The sequence below is a fragment of the Pinus tabuliformis genome, chromosome 7 (assembly GCF_031772625.1).
Source record: "Pinus tabuliformis cultivar Carrire ecotype Pingquan chromosome 7, CPIR1, whole genome shotgun sequence".
Taxonomy (NCBI): Eukaryota; Viridiplantae; Streptophyta; class Pinopsida; order Pinales; family Pinaceae; genus Pinus; species Pinus tabuliformis.
The window spans coordinates 689494544-689520690 of NC_142293.1; the positions used below are offsets into that span (position 1 = coordinate 689494544).

Consider the following 26147-nt stretch of genomic DNA (forward strand, 5'->3'; position numbering starts at 1 on the left):
TATATTGTACATTTATCCAGCTTGAGTTTTAGGGAAATGAAGATTTTTCTCCATTCTATTGTAAACCCAATATGACCAATGTCCAAAGCTCTAGTTAAGATATCTATTGGATGGAGTACTCTGAAACAAGTTTTGCAAATGTAGAAAATTTGTTGTTGAAAATACAAAGTAAGTTAAAAATGAAATGTGTCCAAAAAAATAGTAACTGTAACAAAACACTAGAAAATAAACAACTAAAAAATGTTATACCATCCTTTAATAGGAGAACCATATCACTCTAAATAACAGATGGAATCCGATGTGCTATAGTAATGACTATGCATGTAGAAAATTGGTGGCGAATTAGTTGCTGAATAAACCCATCAGTTACAGTGTCAACTGAGGCAGTTGCCTCATCAAGGACCAGTATCCAACTTTGTTTTAGTAGTGCCCATCCCAAACAGACAAGCTGGCATTGACCCACATTCCAGTTTCCTCCATTCTCAAACATTGTACAAGAGATCATTCCATTAAATTCGATTCTCAATTTTCATTCTAAAAAAAAGGGGTCCTAGAGACCAGGCAGGTCTCAAGGACACCAAAAAATAAACAAAACATGAGCACTAAGATGGAAAGCAAATAGCAGAAATAGCTACTGTAAAAGGTTTTATTTTTCTCCTTCAGGACTTCCATTGAATGTGATAAAGACACACAGACATGAGGAATCAAGTTTCTTTTCTTTTTCTCGTACAATCTCACCAAGTTGGCACTTGTCCAAAGCCTGAAAGCACAAGCAAAATCGAAGTAGATTCATAAATAATAAACTTACAACAAGATCCTTAGGGAAATATCTATATTCTTCAAGGCAAGAATAATTGGCACTAAAATTGATACTAATGCTTATAGAATATGAAGTAGAACTAACCTCCCAAATCTCATCATCCAAGCAATCTTCGAGAGGATCCAAATTATTTCTTATAGTTCCTTCAAACATTGCTGGTTCTTGGGGAATAATGCTTAATTTGGATATTAGGTCATGGAGGCCTATGGATGATATGTCGACTCCATCAATGACAATTCTGCCCGTTTTTGGTTCCACAATGCGAGAAATGGATTGAATAAGAGTAGATTTGCCACTTCCTGTCCGCCCCACAACTCCCACCTTCATGCCTCCAAGGAAAGTGCATGTAAGGCCTTTCAAGACAAGCGGAAGATGTGGTCCATAACGCACCTGATTGTATGGATCAAATTTATAGATGAACTGACATGCAAATTACTAGCATTGAATGCATGAAAAGGAGTCTATTTGTATTGAGTTCTGACCTCCAAATCAGTTAGATCTATCGTTCCTCTAGATGGCCAGTTGGAGTTTGGTCTTCAATTCTCTATAATCACTAGTGACTCACTGGGAATTCGTGAATACTGCATTATTTTCTCCGCTGACAACATGTTGGTCTTCGCATAACAAAGGAACCATATTACCCAGGCTTGTACCATGTTCAAACTTAGACTATATGTTACTGCCAACCCTGCAGTGCCTGTTAAGGTGCCATTTCATTTACTTTCATATTTCATTATAAAGAATATGTCTAGTCTGTTGAGATCAGTTTAGGAAAAATAATTGTAAGCCAAGATAGTGCTTCTGTACCTACTTGGGCTAATTACATCTTGAGGCAAGCGAATGAGGAACACCAAAAAGAATGCAAACACAAGATTTGACAGAAAATCCATCCGAATGCCAAGGCACTCATTGGCTCCAACATTGTGGAGACTAGGTCTCATATATATATATATATATATAGATATATATATATATATATATCAATCAACTCGAGATTTCTTTCCATGAATCGAAATTCCTGGTCAAAACATTTAATGGTGGCTGCTCCAGAGATTGATTCTCCAAAATGTTGTACGATTGGAGCTCTACAAACTGATGCAAGCCGAGCTAGTTCCCTAGTTTATGTTATGTAGTATTGCTGCATGCAAGGAAGGTCATAGGAGTTACAAGAATTCTCTTATTACTATAAAAACCCAAAAGCATGGAAACAAAGAAATACAGATAAATTGTTCTCATGATAGAATCTTGATGCAACTTAATCTATTTGATAACATCCTTTTCAATCAGATTATGGGATCTACCTACAGCAAACCTTGAAGTAGAAATCAAAATCTTTTATCGCCAATTTATCTTCCTCTGAGAAAATTAAAATTTGCAAGTTCGTATTTATTATTATTGAGAAATATAGAGAATACCTGATACCATATACAACTTTCACCCACTGGTATAAACACAATGAAGACCTGCCAAGCAATATGAGACATTACTGCAATGATCCCCAAAAGTTGTATAAATGCAAAAGCCAATTCTCCTAGTTGAGAAGCAATCAATGTGTTCACTGCACTCTGATCAGTTGATGCCTGCCAAGAAACAGAGAGCTTGTTACTGACTCACTAGAATCAAATGATTTCCTCCTCTCTCAGGAAAGGTATTAGCCTATTAAAACAATAAATGTCAATTGACCCGATTCAGTATTCGCCCAGATGGAGTTGCATCAAAGAAGGACATTGGTACAAAAACTATAGACTTGTGTAGAGTGCTGAAAAGCTGATTAGCAGTTTTAAGTCCAACCAATTGAAGAAGCATAGACCTCACAAGAACGCACAGGGAGTTGCTTAATGTCAAAGCAACATAAACCGGAATGAAAAGGGAATTTCTCATAGGGGAACTCTCATTTTATTTTGTAGAGGCTTCCGATGTCATCCAGAGGTTACAACATATTTGAAGTAGCTGACTTATTCTTTGGGCTAGTAGTATTAGAGGTATCAAAGTACCATTGTATGCAGCAGTAATGTAAGACCAGTATACCGACATGCTTACCCTGCCCCTCTCTCTTTCTTCTTCTTGTACAAGCTGTGAATTTTTATTCTCTTTATCCAATCTTTCTTTGTGGTTTTCTGGTTCAACCTCTTCCTCTCATCTATTGAGTTCTGAACAAAGCACTGCTCCAGTGTGTCACTGGAAGTAACATTTTTCACTGCAGCTGTATTTCCACGACATGAGCTTTCAACAAATCTCTCTGATGTGTACACTTCAGATTTCTCCATAGCAGAAATAGCTTTCAAAGCTTTCTGATGTGCACCAACTAATTCCACAAAATCTGTGCCTGATTGTAAGATGTCATCATATCTGCCAACCTGAGTAATTTCACCATCTCGCATTACCTGTGAAGAATATCATTTATATCAACAAAATATGGATCACTTATCTCCTCCTCTCAATAAATGATCAATAAACCCACTGTCCCTTTACCAATTACATTGAAAATTTTAATATCACTAGAGCAGGATGAAAGAAATTCAAACCTACCAGAATGATGTCAGCAGAGGGTAAAAACTCCACTTGATGAGTTACATAGACTACAGTCTTTGAACCCAGAATACCAAGTATGCATTCCTATAACAAGCAAGTCCAATTCCTTAGATGTTTATGGACATGAATTTGCAGTGGCACAACCAGCAATGTATATTATCCAGTCTGAACAATGAATTACAGAGTGCTACTGTAGAGCTTCATCATTCCATCAAAACATTAAAACTAATTAATTCAACAAACCTACAGTATGTAAAGGATAAGAGAAACATACTTGGAAAATATGTTTTCCGGTATGTGCATCCACAACACTAAAAGGGTCATCAAAAATACAAATGTCTACATCTTGATATAAAGCACGGGAAATCTGTATTCTCTGTTTTTTTCCACCACTCAAATTTAACCCTCTTTCTCCAATGTCTGTCTCGTCCCCGTAAGGAAAAAGTTCAAGCTCTTTTTTCAATGCACAAGCATCAAGTACACAATTGTATCTAATAGTATCCAATTGCCTTCCAAAGAGAACAACGTCTTTAATTTTCCCACTTTGTATCCAAGGAGACTGAGGGACATATGCTTTGCTACCACTTAAGCTAACAGAGCCTGATATTTTTGGTATTTCACCTAATATGCAGGATAAAAGGCTTGATTTTCCTGAACCAATAGTTCCACATACTGCAACCCTCATGCCTCTCTCTATTTGGACATCTAAACCTCTTATAGTTGGACTAGAGGAATCGGGATTCCAAGAAAATATCCCTCCTTGGATTTGAATCGCGAAGTCTGTTGACTCCTTTGATACCTTTTCTACCCCATCGTGTTGCAGCTCTTCCTCCTGCAGAAAGGCCACAATGCGATCTATTGACACTTTAGTTTGAGCAATCTGAGGGATTAAGCCAGGAAGCATGCCCATAGCTCCCTGAAGTGTCCCATAGGTTGCGAGTGCAGAAATAATTCTACCTGCTGTCAAAGGCACTCCTATAAGCATACACGTACCAAAAGTTGCAACAATGATAAATATTGGTCCAACAGAGGAAACACATGTTGTGATAGCTGATGCGTAAACATATTTCTGTAGCCAACTATATTCTGCCTGCCTCAAAATTTCTAGTTTCCGAAGAAATCTTGTCTCCCAAGCCTGCAATTTTAAGATCCTCATAATTTTTAATGTCTCTGATGTGGCCTTCATCCTTTTGTATTTTTCTTCCATTATTCTCTCCTGAAATTTTTCTTGCAATTTTGCAAGTGGGAAATTTGGCAACATAACTGCAAATGAGGCTGCCAACCCTGAAAATGCTGCCAAGCCCAACGTTTGATATAGAATAATGAAGGCCAGAACAAATTGAAGAGGGAAAATCCAAATACTATGCATATAGTAACAGAAACATGAAACATTCTGAACATCTACACTCATGTATTTGATAATCTCTCCGCTTGTATGCTTCTGACTTGTCTGACTGGAAAGCAACAAGCCCTTCCTGTATATAATAGTTGTCAATGCTACTCTAACCCGTAAAGTTAACTGATGATGTTTGAAAAGCCCTTGTCGCTGTGACAAAGACTCTAATACCTTTGCCACAAAAAAAGCACAATAGTTGGAATTCTTAATATGCAGATAGTTGACAAGATACATATTCCCTATAGAAAAAAAAAAATCAATCCAACCAAAAAAAATATTTACTTTCCTTAACTACCACTAGTAGTTACCTTATGTTTCAAATTATCCAACCCAAATATTATCTAAGAAGTTTTCAATCTATAACATTATATCTATCTTAAAATGTTGTATATAATATACCTCAAATAAATTGTAGTTGTTTATAGAACTTATATAAAAATATCCACAAACTTCTCTTCTACTTCATTGGGAATTCACACTTTGGATTAATTTTTCCTCTTGAAAGAAAAAAAAAAAAACTATAACTTCTATCTCTGAGATATTTTGGGAATGTCAAATGATGTAAAAGAGAAAAAAATGTTAGAAATGAACACCATTTTCATTGGATAACGTTTTTAGCCATAATTTGTTTTCTTTAAGATTTGTAATTTAGATATGCTATTAACCATTTATAGTTAACAATAATAAAGTTAACAATAATAAAGTCAAAACGATGATATCCTTTTGTTAAAAAAATATTATTATATGTTTTCAAGAATTTTGTACATGCGTTTTTCAATTCATTATATATATTTTTATGTTTAGTTTGATATCGTAAGGACATTGATGTCATTTTTAGATTTTTTTTATATTGGTTATCACGAGTTTCTACGCTTGTCTACACATTCAAGGAGTGCTGGTGAGAGGAGTACTTACACATTTGAAAATATTATGAAATTGAATCTACATATAAATATAATTATGGAAATATACTATTTAATTATGAAATATACTTAAAGCTCTTCGGAGGAAGGGGTGAGATTTTGAATATTCGAAACCAAATTCTTTGATGAGAGGTTTGAAAAAATATTAGCGAATGCTATCTTCAACTTTCAATTGCTTCAATATTTCTATTTTCTCAACGAATAATAATACTCATGTCCTCACTACAAAAACATTTTTAGATATTGGGGTGTATATGAATTTTGGTTGAAAGGCATTTAAAATTTAGAAAAGGGTCTTTCCAAATCTCTTCTTCTTTCTAACACATCAGTAAATAAGATGGAATTATTGGGTTATGTCAATTAATAGGAAGGTGAAATAATATTTTAATATTTACCCATTGATTTGTTCATATGATTCTAGATTTTGAATAATTATTACATTATTATATAAGTAGGTTTGAGTTGCTGGTTGTTGGATATTTGATGAGATATTTTCTCAACAATATTTTCCTTGTTTAGAATTTGTTAGATCTCATGAACACTATTTATATGGCTTGTAACTTCGTTTTGAAATGAAAAATATAAGAATTATTTTGTGTGCACTATATCTATTCCTCATATTTATTTATTTGTATGAGAGCTTTTATTGGATTCAATCTCTTATTGGAGCGCAGAGGGAGATGGAAAACATGCCAGGATTGATAGTATGTACATAAATAAAATTTAAATTAGATCAATCTGTTTATATTGTTGTGTGTTTATCCAACCTTTTTTGTCCAGCTGGAGGAGTAGTTGTAGACAATAAGGGTTGGCCATTCGAAAGACAGTGCGATGTAGTTATCAGCTCAGGTTGTGCGAAGTTGAAACTAGAACTTTTCAATGGAAATTGTACATCCGGAGAGGCTGGAGAATAGTATGAAATCCTACGACATAGGAGAGAGTCATTTCCTGCATAGAGGATCAATGGACAGAGAGGAAAAATATGAATTGTTCAATAAAGTTGAGATCAGGTGCATTTGTGGTTCAAAACATTGTTAGTTATTCATTTATCTCCAAAATTATGATTATATCATGGAAATCACGTGATTCCCTAGGAGTTGGAGAATGTTTCGAGGGTAGATGTGAGATTCGTCCATCTATGTTGTGGGATTTGAACAATTCTCCACCAATATGAAGTTGTTGTGGTTTACAATTTCAAGAACTGGGTTGGATATTTTGATATCACCATTGAAGATACCTGAAGTGGGCCATGATGCTTCAACAAAAGCCCCGAAAAGCTCCAAAAATATTATGACTCGACTTATTGTTTATGCTATACTTGAATCTAGAAGAAAGGGAGCTCTTGTCAATATGTTAGATTTAAGAAGTTTTTTGTGGTCATGGAAGGAAGCAATCTAAGACGCTACATCTCAATGTTGACTTTCAATTATGAATTGTTTTTAGTAGTATAGTTGTTATATTATTTTCATATTTGGGGTGTTGGTTTGGATTCGTTGGTGAAATTCTCCCTTTAGTTTCCTTCTGAATGTTGTGAGCATGACTATTCATTGACATTAGATTTTCCATCAATTGTATTCAACTACATAGTATGGAAGAACCAGTTTTGAAGAGAATTGTTCAAAGTGCGCAAAGTGGAATAGACGAGTCATTATGGAATGTGATTGGTTTTTCTGTTATGTTTTTTGTTTTGTCTTATTTGTTAACTTTTTTATTGTTTATTAAAATTGTAAAATCAATGGATGAAGACATGAATATAATTAAATTAGTGTTTCTCGATGTTTCGTGGTGCCCATAGAATGCATCACTAATTTAATTGTATGAATTTGTTATATATTGATTGTTTTTGTTGTGCTTCAGGGTTTAAGAGAATCAATTACAACTTATGTTATGAGATCCACGTGCGTAGAAAGGTTAGTTGGATAATTGTCCACTACATACAGGCTGAGATTGCCCTTCAGGATATTTAGAAGCATCAATTATAAAAACTTCATCAAAGATGGTTAGAGGTGATTATATCTTAAATGAGTTGAATGAAAATGTCCAAAATTGTGGTGGGGAAAGAGAATTGTTGGAGAGACTTTAGAGTAGGTATAAATGTCGAGGAAGACCAGTCAGACATTTGTGACATGTGAATACCAAATTGTAATTTTTGTATTAATCTTTGTAATGATGTAAATGTAATCCTTAAAGGAGGGTCTTGTAATTATGCTTACATTAGTAGATAAGTAGGATTGAGTTGTTGGTTGTTGGAGTTTTGTTGAGAGAGTTTTCTCAACAATATTCTCCTTGTTTGGAATCTATTAGATTTCATGAGAACTATTTATGTCGCTTGTAATTTTCATTTGAAAGGAACCATATACGAATTGTTTTGTTTGCACTATGTCTATTCCTCATATTTCCTTGTTGTAGGTGATAAATTTTTTTGATAATATATAAAAAAATCTTTTTGATGATGAATTAGATTAACATGAGATTAAAAATGAATGTTAATGAATTCTAAATATTTTTACTGATTAAATTTTATTCTATATAGCTCTCAAATCTAAATATAAAATTTATTTCCTATATTAGCTAATTTATTAGAAAACAATATAGATGTGTTATTGATTCATGTTGGACTTTTGAGAATATTAATTTTCCTAAGAGCATTAATTCACATTCCCATTCCCATTTAAGATATTGTCATCATGTGATAATATATTTTATTGAACATGTAAAACTTATATATTATCATTAAAAGTGACTTATATATTATCATTGAACACTTAATTTTATTTCTAATATTGTTCTTTATTTATGTGATTAGCTTGAAATCAATATTTTGAAAAAAAATTAATTATCATTGGATGCCATATAATAAAATTAACATAAATCTATCTTATCTTTAAATTCATTTAGGTAGTAGGATGAATGACAAAAATAGCTAAGATCTAAATCTCTTAGTTATTAAGTTAATATGGTTTTGAAAATAAATAAATTAAAATGAAGATGATGGAATTATATTAATTATCTATATATATATATATATATATATATATATATATATATATATAGTCATTTCAATTTATTTTGAGTGGTTGACCCAACTCACCAAAGTTCAATTGATAGAAGTTAAAATATTATATATTATTATTATTATTATTAATTTACTTTCATTAAATTTATTTGTCACATACCCCCTAGGCATCACACCACTAACTACCTACTATGCTTTACTTGATCCATGATGTGGACCTTTAGGTTCCATTAATAGACTTATTTACTACAACATGAATAAACCCTTCAACATTTCGTGTGCATACATTACAACTTGGAGGAAAGAATCAATCATGGTCACTCAACATGATGAGCTTATCCATTCAGAATTTCAGTACTTTGATGACTTCATACAAACATTAATAGAATAGTTAGCATAAATACACTGTAGCTAGCATTGCAATATATCATATTTATAATCATATGGGAAAATTCGAAGGAATAATGACATATATCTTATGCAATATGAGCCTCATTATACGCAATTCACTCCAAAATGCATAATGCATAACATAGATAACCTGAACCATAAGTTATACGTTTTCAAGCCTTAGAACTTAATTATATATATAGTATCTCATGCATAATTATTTACCATATTAAAAACGGAGATGACACATAAGTTTAAATATGTGACAACATAAAAATTATTTCATAAAACCCACGTATTATGTTCCTTCACTAAATTAAACTTGGATTACATTATGTACAATAATTGTAACATGTATTCATATATAATCATCTCATAGCAAGGAAAACTCAAGCAAATTCTCTCATATGCTAAATGAATTGACAACATAAAGGGTAAGGAGACAACATATAGAACATCCCATGCAAATCAGATTATCTTAAAGAATGTCACTTGGAAATCAAGCACTACAACCCAACCTAGCACTTTCTTCTTCCAGTTCAAGCTTGAGCCGAGAGTCCTTGTCGTAGATCATTTTCCTCATGTTGATATATTAAATGTGTATTTAATATTCTCTTTCATTATATGGATTCCATTAGCAGCGTCCTTCTTTTATGGATCTTTTTATCCATTTGCCTATGCTTTTGCTAGAAAAGCATGTCTTTCTCTCCCGTGATGCTTTTCCTCATAAAAGCTTACCTTTCTATCTCGCAATCCTTTTATGTTTTTCTTAAGTTATGATATTTCTCCATCTAAGTAGCTTAATCAATATTTTTCTCCAATCAATTAAGCTTATCTGGAATTGGATCTAGAAGTCCTATCATGAAGGAATTATCCCATCCCATTCACAAATGGGATTTGGCAAGAATCCCATCCCTTGGTGTCTCATTTTTCCAAGTGATTAAATTATTTTATTTAATAATAATGTATTTACTTTCCTTGTTACAGATCAAACCTAACATTTCTTAGCTTAGTCTAGGAGATTTTTACATACAATGGAGGGGTGTTACATACTCCTGGCCTTAAATGTACACCATCCTCAGTGTCTTACTACATATTGCAATATAATTTCCTCATTCTCAAGTAGATTTTTATGAATTTATACGCTCCCATGGCCTTTCCATCTGATTCAGATCTTTCGATATATGTTGGTTACAAAGGATTTATAACAACACATCTCCTTCCATCGCCAGCTATAACATTTGTTTCTATCAATTTTGTGAGATATTTTAGATGGAGAAACTCAACCTTACCACAGTGAATGTCATATATTGATATAAAATACTATTATTTGAGTAACTACCAGTTATGGTTCCCGTCATGAAAGAAATGCATGTCACTCCAATGCATTATTCCAATGCCTTTGTATTCTTTCTGAACACTTGCTTCCTCCAGTTTCCCTGCATTAGTCACAAAAAGTCAAACTAGCACAATTGACTAATCAACATGTATAAAATATCATATGAGGTTAGCTCAAACATAACCGTCAAAATCAAAACTCATTATTAACCATCATAAAGCATAACCATATGTCATATGTATACTAATACTGAAGCAAAATACGAATACTTATCCTTAGTTTCTAATACCAGTTTTTAGCTAAAACTTTTATCTTGCCTCTATATGTACTCTGGATTGGTTTCCTCGAAAAATAATCACCCAGTGCCTTTGTGCACACATACACATAGGGTGCATTACACACATAGTTATACATGTAATATACCATCATTGAATACATGCATCCATACCAGTACCATATGTACCATTTGTACACATTACCGCCTGTACATGTGTACCTAATATCAATGTCCATAATGTTACCTGCATGACATATACTTCATCCACATGTTTTCAACCATGTTAATATTATGCAAAGAATTCCTTTATTTATTACTTTTATGCAAGTTTGATCAAATCTTGCTTAATTTATCGGTTGTAGAATAAGGAATTTTGTGGACCTCTTCAAATTCCACAACGAGTGAATAATTTTATGTCAACATATTCAAGTGCTTTTATTTAGCCAATTCTTTGCATGTGTCTTATGGTTGTAGTACAATGTCAGCAAAATAATACCACAGAAGTAATCATGCATACTGCAACTTTATGATACCCATAACTTTGAGTTTTGGGATTTCATCTTTCACTTAGACAAGTTTTTAACAACAATGGAATATGACCTCTCCTTAGTCATAAAAGGAGACTATTGACTATTATAGTTAGTCTCACATGGAAATTTGAAGTCTAAGAACAAGCTTAACTTTCTCTTTAACGAAGAAAATGATGGTTTGGTACTCGAAAGTATCCCATATGTAAACTAATCATGCCATATGATTTGTTGTTGCTATTTTTACACTTCTTCCAACCCTTCTTATCTATGGATAATTCAGTGTATGTCCAAAACCAATTGAACAATTAGTAGGCAAGCACATCCACCTCGTGTACATAAGTTATAAATGAAAGTTACGCTGTAGTCACTTACACACCATCTAACTTTTTTAGGCACTATGTGCACCAAGGTGTGATCCTAGGGCATTTATATGTTAACACCTCATTTAACATCCAATCAACCGAAAGAGAATATAACTCATTTATCAATTATCAAATTCACTAACATGAATTCGTACGTTTTTTATGCAGTACTTGCTATGTAGTCCCATTAAGAACCAGACAACACTATTAATGTAATCAGGCATGTAGACTTCTTTAAGATTGCTAGATAGTCAACAGTGTTCCAAAATATGTATTTCATATTATGCGTTTGTCCATTTATTAGATACCCAATATATTTGGTGTACAATAATCCTGATTACTAGTACCACTTTAGTTATCATCTTCTTAATTTAACAACAAGTTTTTACATGATTTGTTATTCTCTCTCTTCCTCGTCTAAAACATTCTATATGTTCCATTTTTCTTGATGTCTGTATTATTTTTCTACCAGCCTAAGATCATTAGATCATCATAAGTTGTACTAATGTAAATCCTTTTTCTTTACCAAAAATTTGTTAACTCATTCGGAAAAGTCATGTTCTAAATATATTGTACTTCTTACTAGCCATTAGGTTGCATTTGAATGTTCTAATTTGTTTGTCTTTTATGTTTCATAAAGCTTATTTATACACCCAAATTATTTTAATCTTATCGCTTCCCATATTAAATTCCTTTGCAAGATCTATAATCCTTTTACTAAAAGTATCCTTTTCTTGCTCTAGATTTGAAATCCTTCTATTTGTAAGATATCAGCAGAACCCCATCTATACCTGGATGGAGATGAACATCAATATTGTGAAGTTTGAGGTTACATGCGTTGAGTTGACACATTGGAATTTGAGTAAACTTACGAATGTGTCCTTGAACTTGTATTTAATATTGTCTTAATAATATTAATCGCGATCCTTAGGAGATTCTTTTACACTTCCATTATGTATTGGTACTTTTGGGTGACAGTCCCATTGACCTACTTATGAAGGTCATACAATTATTCATGTATGATGTCTTCATGCATACAATAATTTGTATTGCATGTTTGCACATTCTTCACAACTGTGACCCTAGTTTAGTCTAGATTTGAACATATAATTTGTGCTTATAATTTATTATAGTTACAATTATTTAGATATTGTTTTTCTCAAAGACACATATAGGTCAAAACTATGCATGTCCAATGAAATATGCATATGTTACTCAATATAAAAACCTGGTAAGGTTAAGTTCACTTCAATAGAATTTTCCCTAGTGACAAAATTACATTCCAAAATGGATTGTATCATTAGATGTAGATGCACCAAATATTAAGTTGAAAGACAATTTTTACAAATACATAGTCTCATACAACGACCTATACTTCATGATATTATGATATTTCATCAGAACTTTTATTAAATAAACCCTCTAGAATATTTTCTATAGTGGAACCCACTTAAGTAGCCATGAGCATATGTTAATGTTGATGGTATGGCAAGGATGTCTTACCTGCTGATTTATATAGTTACCATTTATATACTTAAATTTTTTATCTTTCCTCATGTTCTCCATGATCTATGGAAAGAAAACACTTAACTTTTTATTTCATAAGTCTCATCACTTCTTCCAGTTCAAGCCTGAGCCGAGAGTCCTTGTCGTAGATCATTTTCCTCATGTTGATATATTAAATGTGTATTTAATATTCTCTTTCATGATATGGATTCCATTAGCAGCGTCCTTCTTTTATGGATCTGTTTATCCATTTGCCTATGCTTTTCCTAGAAAAGTGTGCCTTTCTCTCCCGTGAGGCTTTTCCTCATAAAAGCTTACCTTTCTATCTTGCAATCCTTTTATGTTTTTCTTAACTTATGATATTTCTCCATCTAAGTAGCTTAATCAATATTTTTCTCCAATCAATTAAGCTTATCTGGAATTGGATCTAGAAGTCCTATCATGAAGGAATTATCCCATCCCATTCACAAATGGGATTTGGCAAGAATCCAATCCCTTGGTGTCTCATTTTTTGAAGTGATTAAATTATTTTATTTAATAATAATGTATTTACTTTCCTTCTTACACATCAAACCTAACATTTCTTAGCTTAGGCTAGGATATTTTTACATACAATGGAGGGGTGTTACATACTCCTGGCCTTAAATGTACACCATCCTGGGTGTCTTACTACATATTGCAATATAATTTCCTCATTCTCAAGTAGATTTTTATGAATTTATAGGCTCCCATGGCCTTTCCATCTAATTCAGATCTTTCGATATATGTCGGTTACAAAGGATTTATAACAACACATCTCCTTCCATCGCCAGCTATAACATATTTTTCTATCAATTTTGTGAGATATTTTAGATGGAGAAACTCAACCTTGTTTACCACAGTGAATGTCATATATTGATATAAAATACCATTATTTGAGTAACTACCAGTTATGATTCTCGTCATGAAAGAAATGCATGTCGCTCCAATGCATTATTCCAATGCCTTTGTATTCTTTCTGAACACTTGCTTCCTCCAGTTTCCCTGCATTATTCACAAAAAGTCAAACTAGCACAATTGACTAATCAACATGTATAAAATATCATATGAGGTTAGCTCAAACATAACCGTCAAAATCAAAACTCATTATTAACCATCATAAAGCATAACCATATGTCATATGTATACTAATACTAAAGCAAAATACGAATACTTATCCTTAGTTTCTAATACCAGTTTTTAGCTTCCACTTTATCTTGCCTCTATATGTACTCTGGATTGGTTTCCTCGAAAAATAATCACCCAGTGCCTTTGTGCACACATACACATAGGGTGCATTACACACATAGTTATACATGTAATATACCATCATTGAATACATGCATCCATACCAATACCATATGTACCATTTGTACACATTACCACCTGTACATGTGTACCTAATATCAATGTCCATAATGTTACCTGCATGACATATATTTCATCCACATGTTTTCAACCATGTTAGTATTATGCAAAGAATTCCTTTATTTATTACTTTTACGCAAGTTTGATCAAATCCTGCTTGATTTATCGATTGTAGAATAAGGAATTTTGTGGACCTCTTCAAATTCCACAACGAGTGAATAATTTTATGTCAACATATTCAAGTGCTTTTATTTAGCCAATTCTTTGCATGTTTCTTATGGTTGTAGTACAATGTCAGTAAAATAATACCACAGAAGTAATCATGCCTAATGCAACTTTATGATACCCATAACTTTGAGTTTTGGGATTTCATCTGTCACTTAGACAAGTTTTTAACAACATTGGAATATGACCTCTCCTTAGTCATAAAGGAGACTATTGACTATTATAGTTAGTCTCACATGGAAATTTGAAGTCTAAGAACAAGCTTAACTTTCTCTTTAACGAAGAAAATGATGGTTTGGTACTCGAAAGTATCCCATATGTAAACTAATCATGTCATAAGATTTATTGTTGCTATTTTTACAATTCTTCCAACCCTTCTTATCTAAGAATAATTCAGTGTATGTCCAAAACCAATTGAACAATTAGTAGGCAAGCACATCCACCTCCTGTACATAAGTTATAAATGAAAGTTACACTGTATTCACTTGCACACCATCTAACTTTTTTAGGCACTATGTGCACCAAGGTGTGATCCTATGGAACTTATATGTTAACACCTCATTTAACATCCAATCAGCCGAAAGAGAATATAACTCATTTATCAATTATCAAATTCACTAAAATGAATTCGTACGTTGTTTATGCAGTACTGGCTATGTAGTCCCATTAAGAACCAGACAACACTATTAATGTAATCAGACATGTAGACTTCTTTAAGATTGCTAGATAGTCAACAGTGTTCCAAAATATGTATTTCATATTATGCGTTTGTCATTTTATTAGATACCCAATATATTTGGTGTACAATAATCTTGATTACTAGTACCACTTTAGTTATATTCTTCTTAATTTAGCAACAAGTTTTTGCATGATTTGTTATTCTCTCTCTTCCTCGTCTAAAACATTCTATATGTTGCATTTTTCTTGATGTCTGTATTATTTTTCTACCAGCCTAAGATCATTAGATCATCATAAGTTGTACTAATGTAAATCCTTTTTCTTTACCAAAAATTTGTTAACTCATTCGGAAAAGTCATGTTCTAAATCTATTGTACTTCTTACTAGCCATTAGGTTGCATTTGAATGTTCTAATTTGTTTGTCTTTTATGTTTCATAAAGCTTATTTATACACCCAAATTATTTTAATCTTATCGCTTCCCATATTAAATGCATTTGCAAGATCTATAATCCTTTTACTAAAAGTATCCTTTTCTTGCTCTAGATTTGAAATCCTTCTATTTGTAAGATATCAGCAAAACCCCATCTATACCTGGATGGAGATGAACATCAATATTGTGAAGTTTGAGGTTACATGCGTTGAGTTGACACATTGGAATTTGAGTAAACTTACGAATGTGTCCTTGAACTTGTACTTAATATTGTCTTAATAATATTAATCGCGATCCTTAGGAGATTCTTTTACACTTCCATTATGTATTGGTACTTTTGGGTGACTGTCCCATTGACCTACTTATGAAGGTCATACAATTATGCATGTATGATGTCTTCATGCATACAATAATTTGTATTGCATGTTTGCACATTCTTCACAACTGTGACCCTAGTTTAGTCTAGATTTGAACATATAATTTGTGCTTATAATTTATTATAGTTACAATTATTTAGATATTGTTTTACTCAAAGACACATATAGGTCAAAACTATGCATGTCCAATGAAATATGCATATGTTACTCAATATAATAACCTGGTAAGGTTAAGTTCACTTCAATAGAATTTTCCCTAGTGACAAAGTTACATTCCAAAATGGATTGTATCATTAGATGTAGATGCACCAAATATTAAGCTGAAAGACAATTTTTACAAATACATAGTCTCATACAACGACCTATACTTCATGATATTATGATATTTCATCGGAACTTTTATTAAATAAACCCTCTAGAATATTTTCTATAGTGGAACCCACTTAAGTAGCCATCAGCATATGTTAATGTTGATAGTATGGCAAGGACGTCTTACCAGCTGATTTATATAGTTTCCATTTATATACTTAAATTTTTTATTTTTCCTCATGTTCTCCATGATCTATGGAAAGAAAACACTTAACTTTCTATTTCATAGGTCTCATCACTTCTTCCCTTAATATTTCAAGATCTCTATATGCATAAACATTATGGCATAAACATTATTTCACTTTTTCCTGAGCTTGTTATATGATTTACTCCTCTTATGTGGAGGCATTTAATATTTGAACCCTCTCATTCCTAAATGATATATATATCCTTCTTACAGATGTATTACCAGTTATCCAATTCATTTACTCCTTCTATAAAATAACCATACTTTAAACTTGTTTATTTTTCCCGCTCTACTATGAATCATTGAAGAGTGAAAGTATTTTAGACCGATTTAAGATCATTCAACAATAATTTAAGTTTTGACAAACTTCCACCACATATAATAAGTATAATTTAAACCTTCACTTAATTCAATAAGTAGGCACAATAAAAACAACCACTTCATTAATCACACAACAAATAACATGTTGATTATTTATTTTCATTACTATTTATTCAATATCGTAGAATGATGTGTTTATTCTTCAAGCTCGATTATGAATATCTAGCATCTTAATAAGTTTTTAACACAGGTTAATTGTGAGAGTTTTGATCCATCCATTCATGTAAGTATATCACTGCAGCTCATTGTAACCACGCCATTGGGCCCTTCATGCAATTAATACATATATGTAAACATAGGCATGTAATCAAATCATGAATATCTCCTTTCATCATAACGTAAATTTGCAACTTCGAAGATAAAGTATTCCTATCCCTCTATTTTATGCATAAAACAAAATAATTCGTATAAACTGTACACATTCTTCTCTGTGGTTTGTTTATACACAAAGTTCCCCCAAGTCTATGAAACTTGTTTTGACTACTTAAATAAGTATGCAGACTACTCTGAAAACAATATCGTTGTCATCAACGAAATGATGGCATATTTATCAACATGTTTTGGTATTTTTTTTTACACATTCAATGTACCGAATAAAACATGTGCAATCTTCATCAATACAACCAATACCTCCCACTACTAATAGGTATTTTCCATGTTTTTTTTTTTAACTCCCATATTTAGTCTACATAGTCTTCCAATGTACAAAGTCATTTAGTTAGAAAGAGTTCACTCATGCAATTCTGTAATCTTAACTTCATAATGATAATAATTTCAAATCTATTTTTAGTCGAAGTATTTCCTGAATTATTTTCATGAAAAATTCCTCCCCTTGATTGCTTTCACTTGTGATAAAAGAAAGCTATGCCATTTAAATTAAATTTGGAAGCTAGGAAATGAGCTTATAAATATTTACTCTTATTAGGAAAGCCATGCTTAGTCTTATTACCCAAGTATCTTGTCCTCAGTATGCAGAGTTGTCATTGATAATGTACTATAGAAGTATAATCACATTTCCGTTCTATGTGACAAAAGAAATAGATTGGTTAATCAAGCAATTTCTTACCATTGGAGGACTTTTCATTCTAGCTCACAACTGTAAGGCATACGTAAAAAAGACAACACACTTAATTTTCCACAACATGTAAATTTGTTAGGAAGGACACATGAATTTTAGAGGAGAAGTTCACTTATAACAGAATCCTACCATGGCATGCAACTTATGTTAAGGGTAACGAAATAGATTTGAAATATGTTGGGCTTTGCCAGTGCATGTTTGAATCGTGTTGTTGATAGCAAGGACAGTAAGTGAAGGGGGGTAGACGAAAGGATTGATTTAATTATTGATCGTCTGCCATCTTCCCATGACATCTCATGTGGCTTGAACATCAATCAAGTAGGGTGTCTGCATACCCCATTGTCCTTGGTGTGCTCAATTGATCAAAAATTTCATCATCAGGCTATCTAGCCCTATAGACAAAAATGAACACTGGAATGCAGCAAGCACTGTAATATAGAACACTTGTGAGCACGTCATCCTCCAATGCATGTGTACATAGATCCCCATTGTTTGTTTCATCAAACTATAAGATATAGATTTGAACATTCTATCCTTCTTGCATTAGTCCTCAACCTACACAAGCATATGGTTTTTGAGGATATTTCACATATTATTATATTTTCAATAATTTTGGTGAGCTTTAATTTTCTAGTTAATGTGTTATATATTATACCTAGTCTTAAAAGTATTTATGTACCATGATGAAAGAAATGTCAATAATTTGCTAGTTCACAATTAAATTAAAATTTATAGATCTCTTTGATTTGTTAATTCACAATTAAATTAACATTTATAGGTAAAGGGAATATCAAAGTAAATTTTAGTTTCGTTTAAATGTTATTTAGTGGTTTAGTTGAAGTGTTATTTTAGTCATTAAATTCAATTTATATATCTATAAAAATAGAATATAACATTATTACGATTGAATCCCAATAACATTGCCCAAATCAATATCACCGTTTAAATATTCGGGAGAATTATCTACAATATTTCACTACAGCTCCAATTTAATCCCTGCGAAATAGGGCAACGTCGACATAACTTCCCTGCAGATTGGATCTGCTTTTCTAGAGTACCATCATCTGGTAACACGCCCATGAAACGCATGTGGTTCCGTGGTCCCCTGTCCCTCCCTGCGTATGTCTCAAAAACGCTATTTCAGATTGATCGTCGTCAAAATTGACGTCAGACCAACAATTCCGTGACATAATCAATTCCAGAGGGCAGAATACCTGGCCAGTTTGAAATGTCGTTTGAAATGCCAATCAAAGATTTCAAATTTCCGAAGTAACCGTTGCGTTGTGCATGTAATGCCAAAAAGGCCAATAACGATGTAACTTCCCTAGAGATTGGATATCCTTTTTTCCATTAAGCACATCGATTATGTGGTCCCTGCGCATGCCTAAAAAACCGTCACACAATCAAGTAGTTCATTCCATCACGCCACATCCTTATCAAACTTCGCTTTCTTGTTATTCCGACGTGCAGAGTGCCTTTCTTGTTATTCTGATGTGCAGAAAAGTTTGGAAGTTCCGGTAACTGATTTTAAATTTCCTACGAACGCTAACCGATGAGTGCCTCATTTGTCTATAAAACCACATACAATTTTAAACCATTCATTTCATTCCTCTCATATCTTTGGCACTCCGAACTGTAGGTTGGTTGTGTGGATGGTCGATGTCTGTATATATTTGTTCTGTGTTTTTATATAGGGGATGTCAACAGTTGCTCTGTGGTTTATGTTGCTCAGAGGCTATTCGAAAGCTTTGGATGCATGGAGACAAGCTTTTCTTCTATGGAAAAATCTGGTATGATTTCATTCTTAGTATGCTAAACTTTTCTCCACTCAGATTTCATGGAAGGAAACATATGTTTTGTGTTTTTTGATAGTTTGTTTCGAAATTTTCGTGTAATCTTAATTGATTTTTGATGTGTTATTATATTTTTTTGTATACCCAGGTACCTGCTGTTGCATACTTTCATCGTTGGAGAATTGTGATAAGCAGAGTTGGTCAGGCACTCCATCAATCGTAACAGGTAAATAGATACGCAATTCCCAGTCATACTTTTTTCTATAATAACAATAACAAGTATAATACTTATGTGTACCATATCATATTTTCAGTATGTTCGCCTGTGTTTCTCACCTTTCTATATTACTTTTACTCCACAATTTTTCTGTGTTTACTGTTGCTTTGTGTTGCTACTTCTATGCGTTTATCTTATTCCTAAAATTCTGTGTTGATCGTTGCTTTGTGTTAATATTTCTTTGAACGTTCAAATTAAAGTATCCAACGATACGCCCGGCTTAAAACCACTGAAATTTCTCTTTCTATGTTAGGAACATGCAGTTTAGAGTGTCAGGGTTATCTGTACCAATCTCTTTCTATGTTATATGTTTTCATTTATAATTTTCTTCAGGGTTGCTGTACAAATCTGAGACTAGCTACGTCCATGAATATGAGCAACTTACATCCAAGTGTATAGATGGGACGTTGTAAACTTAGGCACTTCTTGTTTTTGTCATAAACTCTTCTTGAGTCCAGCTTTTAAGGGCGTCAAAGCCTTATGGCCAGGAAAAAATGTACTTCTCCGTTCACTTTGCAATTTAATTTCCAACGATGTCGTTGCGGTAAATAACAACACATTGTTAAAATAAACTGAATTACATTTCATAGCAACCGTTTAGGATAAAGAAAGAACCATATTCCATGAATATGAGTAGTTTAAATCCTAGAGAGTATAAATGGGAGGTTGTAAACCCGACACTTCTTTTTTTTACAAACTCTTCTCCAGTCGAGATTTTAAGTGACTTTTTAAACGCTTTACACAATAAATATTTGCATATTTTATATAAAAAATTTAAATTCATGATGATATATTAGGGATGATATTTTTAAAAAGGTGTTTTGTAATATTACAAAGACAATGATAATTCTTTTTAAATATATTATCATTTATCTCTTATAACTTTAATGTGTTTTATTGTTTTATATATTATAGATATTTTATTAAATCAATTATTTTATTCATTATTGAGTGTACTATTACATGATATCTTCATTATATTGTATATTTTATTTTTTAACATTTATAAATCGAAAACCATTAAGATATATTGTTATTAGTATTGGCTTATTATTTATACAAATATTTAAATATTATTTAAAAAAGAAATCTAACTAAATAATAATTATAATATAAAATTAAGTATATCGTAAAACTATATTCATTTATTTTACAAAATAGTCTTATTATAAGTAATGATATATTTGTTCATTGGATTTGTGAACTTTATTTAATGTAATAATATATTGTTTTATTTTTTAACATTATTTGAGTATAATAGTATAATGTGTTGTAGATATTATGAAAAATTTGATGTGAGAAAGGGAGTGAGGGAGGGAAATGGTGGTCGGAAGAGATGAAGGGTAGATGGGTGGATGGTAGGCAGTGGGAGTGTAAGAGGGAGGGAGTGGGAGTATAAGAGGGAGGGATGGAGTGGGTCGGGTAGAGGGAAATTAATGAAGGAGGCAATGGGGGAGAGGGAAAGGGAGAGGGAAATTAATGAAGGAGGCAATGGGGGAGAGGGAAAGGGAGAGGGAAGGGGAGAAAGGGGAGAGATAAAGGGGAGGGAGTGGGGAAGAGGGAGAGGGAGAGGGAGAGGGAGGGGGGGAAAGGGGAGAGACAAAGGGGAGTGAGTGGGGAAGAGAGTGAGAGGAAGGAAGGTGGGGTGATATGTGTAGAGGAGGAGGAGGTGGAGGAGGAGGATGCAATGGTGAAGAGATGTGGGTGGTAGGGGAGGAGGTTACACGATTGCAAACGGAGGCAGAGAAGGTGCAAGAGGCAAAGGGGAAGTAGGAGGAAGCGGAGCAGGAGGGGCGGGAGGTGGCGGTAGAGGAGGGGGGGACAGAGAGGGTGGTGGAGGTGGTGACAGGGGAGGAGGAGGGGTAGGAGGAAGGGGAGGATATGACAAAAGAGGAGGGGGTAGAGGCAGGGGAGGAGGAGGGGGCAAGGAGGAGAAGGTGGCGGGGAGGAAGAGGAGGAGGGGCTAGGTAGAAGGAGGTACAAGGGGCGAGGTGGAGGAGGAGGAGGAGGAGGAGGAGTAGGAGGGGTGGAGGAGGTGTAGGAGGAGGAAAAGGCAAGTGGGAAGAAGAGGAGGGGGAGGTGTCGGAGGAGGAGGAGGAGGCGAGGGGAGGTAGTGGGGTGGAGGAGGAGGAGGAGGAGGAGGAGGAGGAGGAAGGTGTCAGAGGAGTAGGAGGATGAGGAGGAGGAGGAGGAGGGGGGGAGGTATAAGCAGAGGAGGAGGAAGAGGAGCAGGAGGAGCAAGAGGAGGAGGAGAAGGTGAGGTAGAAGCAGAGTTGGAGGAGGAGGAGGAGGAGGAGGCAAAGGGGAGGAGGGTGTGAGGAGGCAAAGGGGGAGTAGGGGGTGAGAAGAAGGATGTGGAGGAGGGGGGGAGGAATGGGTGGAGGGCGATTAGCACGAAGAGGTGGGTGGAGGAAGTGGTGGAAGGGGGAGTAGCACGAGGAGGGGGGAGAGGATTACGAGGAGGTAAAGGAGGAGATGGAGGAGGATTAGAATGAGGAGGAGGGGGGGAGGGGGATGCAGAGGCAGAGGGGGAGGAGGTGGAGGGGGTGGTGAAAAAGACGGGGGTAGAGGAGGGGGCAAGGAGGAGGAGTGGTTAGAGGAGGAGGGGGGAGGAGAGGTGGGGAAGCAAAGGAGGAGTAGGAGGAGGAGGGGGGATGAAGGTGGAGGAGGAGGAGGAGGAGGAGTAGGGGGTGGAGTCGGAGGCGGAGGCAGAGGAGGGGGCAGGAGGAGTAGTGGATCAAGAAGCACAAAGAGTTGGTTTTACACTCCCATTCTTTATTTACACTAGATTTAATTTTGGTGTCAGGCCCATTGTCATTCTTATTAGAGTCGTAATTTATTGATGTCCTTTCCAACATGCATATAATGTGGTGTACTACATTTGTGCATTTCGTTCACGACTTGTGACCCTAGTTCCTTATAGATTGGAATATAATTTTTGCCTCTTATCTACTTTAGTTATAATTATTAAGATGTCTATTTCCTCAAAGAAACTTGTATGTTCCAAAATATGCATGTTCAATTAATTACATATATTTCTCTTGAATATATGAATAATAACCTGGTAAGATTTAGTTCCCTACAATACTGTATATCTGGAGCATTTTCTTACTAAGGGTGAATTAAAAGACTCATCCAAAACCATATCAAAAATAAATTCCATCATTACATGTAGATGCACCAATCATCACAATAATAAAATTACATAATCTCGTACTTCACACCAAGACCTGTCTTCCATGAGTAAAATTTTTAGAATTTGTTTTAGGATGGAACCCACTTAATTAACCATAAATTTATTTATGTCCATTTATATACTTTTATTTGAAATATTTCTTGGTGTTGACCTTGATTTATGGAAATTGTACTTGTGATTTTATCTTTTCTGTTTTCCATTTACCTCATAAGAGTTCAACATTTCTTCCCTTAAGATCTCTTATAAGTATCATCTACATTCTAGTTAAGGTATGTCCTTGCATAGCAATCATGCGACTCATAATTTTAATTCTAATGAGTAAAGTAATATGGTGATAGTATGACGGAAGAGACCTATTGGTACAAAATTAAACATAGTATTCAACTTTTTTTATTCCCCATTACTCTTTTCAACACTCCCATGTCTATTTATCCCACATGATGACCACATCCGTAGAATTCCTCATCCAAATTCTTAATCCAATAATCATACACTACAATTTGTTCATTTATCAAATTCGAATATGAACAAGGTCTATTATTTAAAGTATTTTAAACCATTTTTACCTCATGGCTCATGGTATAGAATCCATGTGCCCTCCTAAGAGAATTTAATGATAACTTAAGTTTTGGGGAACATATAATGAAATAAAAATTTTACCTTCTACATAATTTACAACACTTAGTAATTAGGAAAAATAGAACAGTGACTAATTTTCCATTTATACATATGGAAATTAATTAACACGTGAATTGTTTTTATTTTGTGTATTACTCTTAACTCTACCACAAAATGTAGCCACACCAGATAGTGTATAAAGGAAGCAACTATCACAAAATTTATTGGATGCATCCTATCTCCTAGCTCATTGAAGGAGATCATTTCATAGATGCACATGATCAAACATTATGAACATTCCATTGTGAATGGAGAAAATTTCATGTCTCCAGATACACTGGATTGTATTGCTAATCTAACCAAAACATTTCGATATTTTCTTTACATTGGGTGTTCAGATGATTAAGTTAATTTTTAATTTACTTTGATTAGCATCCTTCCTCAATTCATTATATAAATTTGGTGGACAATGTCTTTCGCAATTCAACAAATTAAAAAAATTCCTCAACAGAACAAATTTCCCAATCCCCAAACTGAGTACGATAATTTTAACCTAATTATAAATGGATTTCGGTCAATCTCCTTCCTCAATTAACATTAGAAAACCCTCAATCCTGTTCACCCAAACCTAGTACAATAATTTTGAAGCAGAGTTTAAAAGAGGGATGGAAGGCTAGCATATGTGGTCATTATGTAATTGCAGATCCTTTTCCTATCTCCCATATGATGCACCAGAATAGCTTCAACAAAAAAATCATTGGTCACCCCTCTCAAATTACTCCATAAATTGCCATTGTTTCTGGTTGTGACTAAGAATGAAGAGAATAATTATGAAATCAAGGGGAATTGGCAAGAATTTACAATGATATGAACTAGTATACCTTAAACCATACTTGAAAGGCCAAACAGAAAAATCATGCAAATTTCCTCATATGAGCAAGCCATTATAGAAGAAGGATATGCGAGAGTCATCATTGTGATCATAGCCAACATTTTCCCTGAGACTCTTATGGATTGTGAGTCTCCACACATGACTCAGCCTTGCCCATTAGGATGCCAGATTTTCGACAACACCTTGGTCTCCTCTTTCGAGATATAAATTCTTACAATGGTGGCCTTAGGGACATTTCTCGGCCTCCCTTACTAAATGACTGCAACACCTTGCAATATCTCCCTCTATGGAAGTATTCAAAGGAAATATAAAGGAAAATACATCCAATATAGTTTTAGCACCGAAGAGGATGAAATTTGATACCAAATTATGGGTAGGAGGAGTATTTATATCGAAGAACTGCTAATCGAGCAGACATTGTGTAACCTCCACGCAAGGAGAGATTAAGACAGCAGAAGATAAGATGAGCAAGATTTTCCCAGTGTGACTTGTCTATGTGCAAGTAAGGATAAGTGTTATCCAAATTACATAAGAAGACAGGAGAATAACCACTCACAACAAGTTTCCATTTGCTTGCTACAAGTCTGGTAGCTTCACTCGCTTGTCTACCTGAGGGATAGTTGTCCTCGACCTGAAGAACACCTCGTCTTCTTATTACTTTTCCACCCAGAAAGAAACTCATAATTTTATAAACCTCTACAAGTATTAGGATTACCTAAGGTGAATAAGGTTATAGTTTTCAAGATGGAATGCAATTTCAATGCTTTAAGGTATTAAAGACACTCTTTATCCTTATTTGAGCAGTGAGCGATAACAATTCGATACTTGGCCATGGAATGTCCAACCAAGTCTCTTTTTCTCAGATGAGATGGATACTCACATTGTTCTCCCTGAAACCAGGAAAGGATAACCATTATCCCACACCAAATTCCTTTGAACGCCTCCCGATCAGTGAATAGGGCCAACAAAAAGGCATTATTGGGGACCGAAAGGGAAACAACAGCCCTTAATGGGATTTTACCCAACAACCTAGTTTGGAAGGTGTCTCTTTATCTTTAAATCTACAAATAAAATGAACTACTTCTAAAATCTACCAAAACCTAACGTTATCACTCATAGTAAACTATTATAGGGTCAGTGTAGACAAACACAATCACTTAACCTATGA

At 34.0% G+C, this 26147-nt stretch overlaps 1 protein-coding gene across 1 annotated transcript; it reads right to left on the bottom strand.

Moving 5' to 3' along the window:
* Positions 1–646: 646 nt before the first annotated feature.
* LOC149249369 (ABC transporter C family member 7-like) lies at positions 647–4337 on the bottom strand. The gene is made up of 7 exons (XM_089452781.1): positions 3627–4337; positions 3350–3436; positions 2861–3204; positions 2504–2630; positions 2236–2400; positions 905–1210; positions 647–760 (listed from the first exon to the last, which is right to left on the bottom strand). The coding sequence occupies exons 1-7, from the start codon at positions 4335–4337 to the stop codon at positions 647–649; spliced, it is 1854 nt and encodes a 617-aa protein (XP_089308907.1).
* Between the last annotated feature and the right edge of the window lie 21810 nt (positions 4338–26147).

What these genes read in the sequence shown, in the direction of transcription:
- LOC149249369 (XM_089452781.1), bottom strand. Translation starts at nt 4,337, where the DNA reads ATGCTTATAGGAGTGCCTTTGACAGCAGGTAGAATTATTTCTGCACTC. An exon ending in CCGGAAAACATATTTTCCAA is followed by an intron (nt 3,437 to 3,626) that starts GTATGTTTCTCT and finishes TGCTTGTTATAG; the next exon opens with GAATGCATACTTGGTATTCT. An exon ending in CTGGGCGAATACTGAATCGG is followed by an intron (nt 2,401 to 2,503) that starts GTCAATTGACAT and finishes GTTTCTTGGCAG; the next exon opens with GCATCAACTGATCAGAGTGC.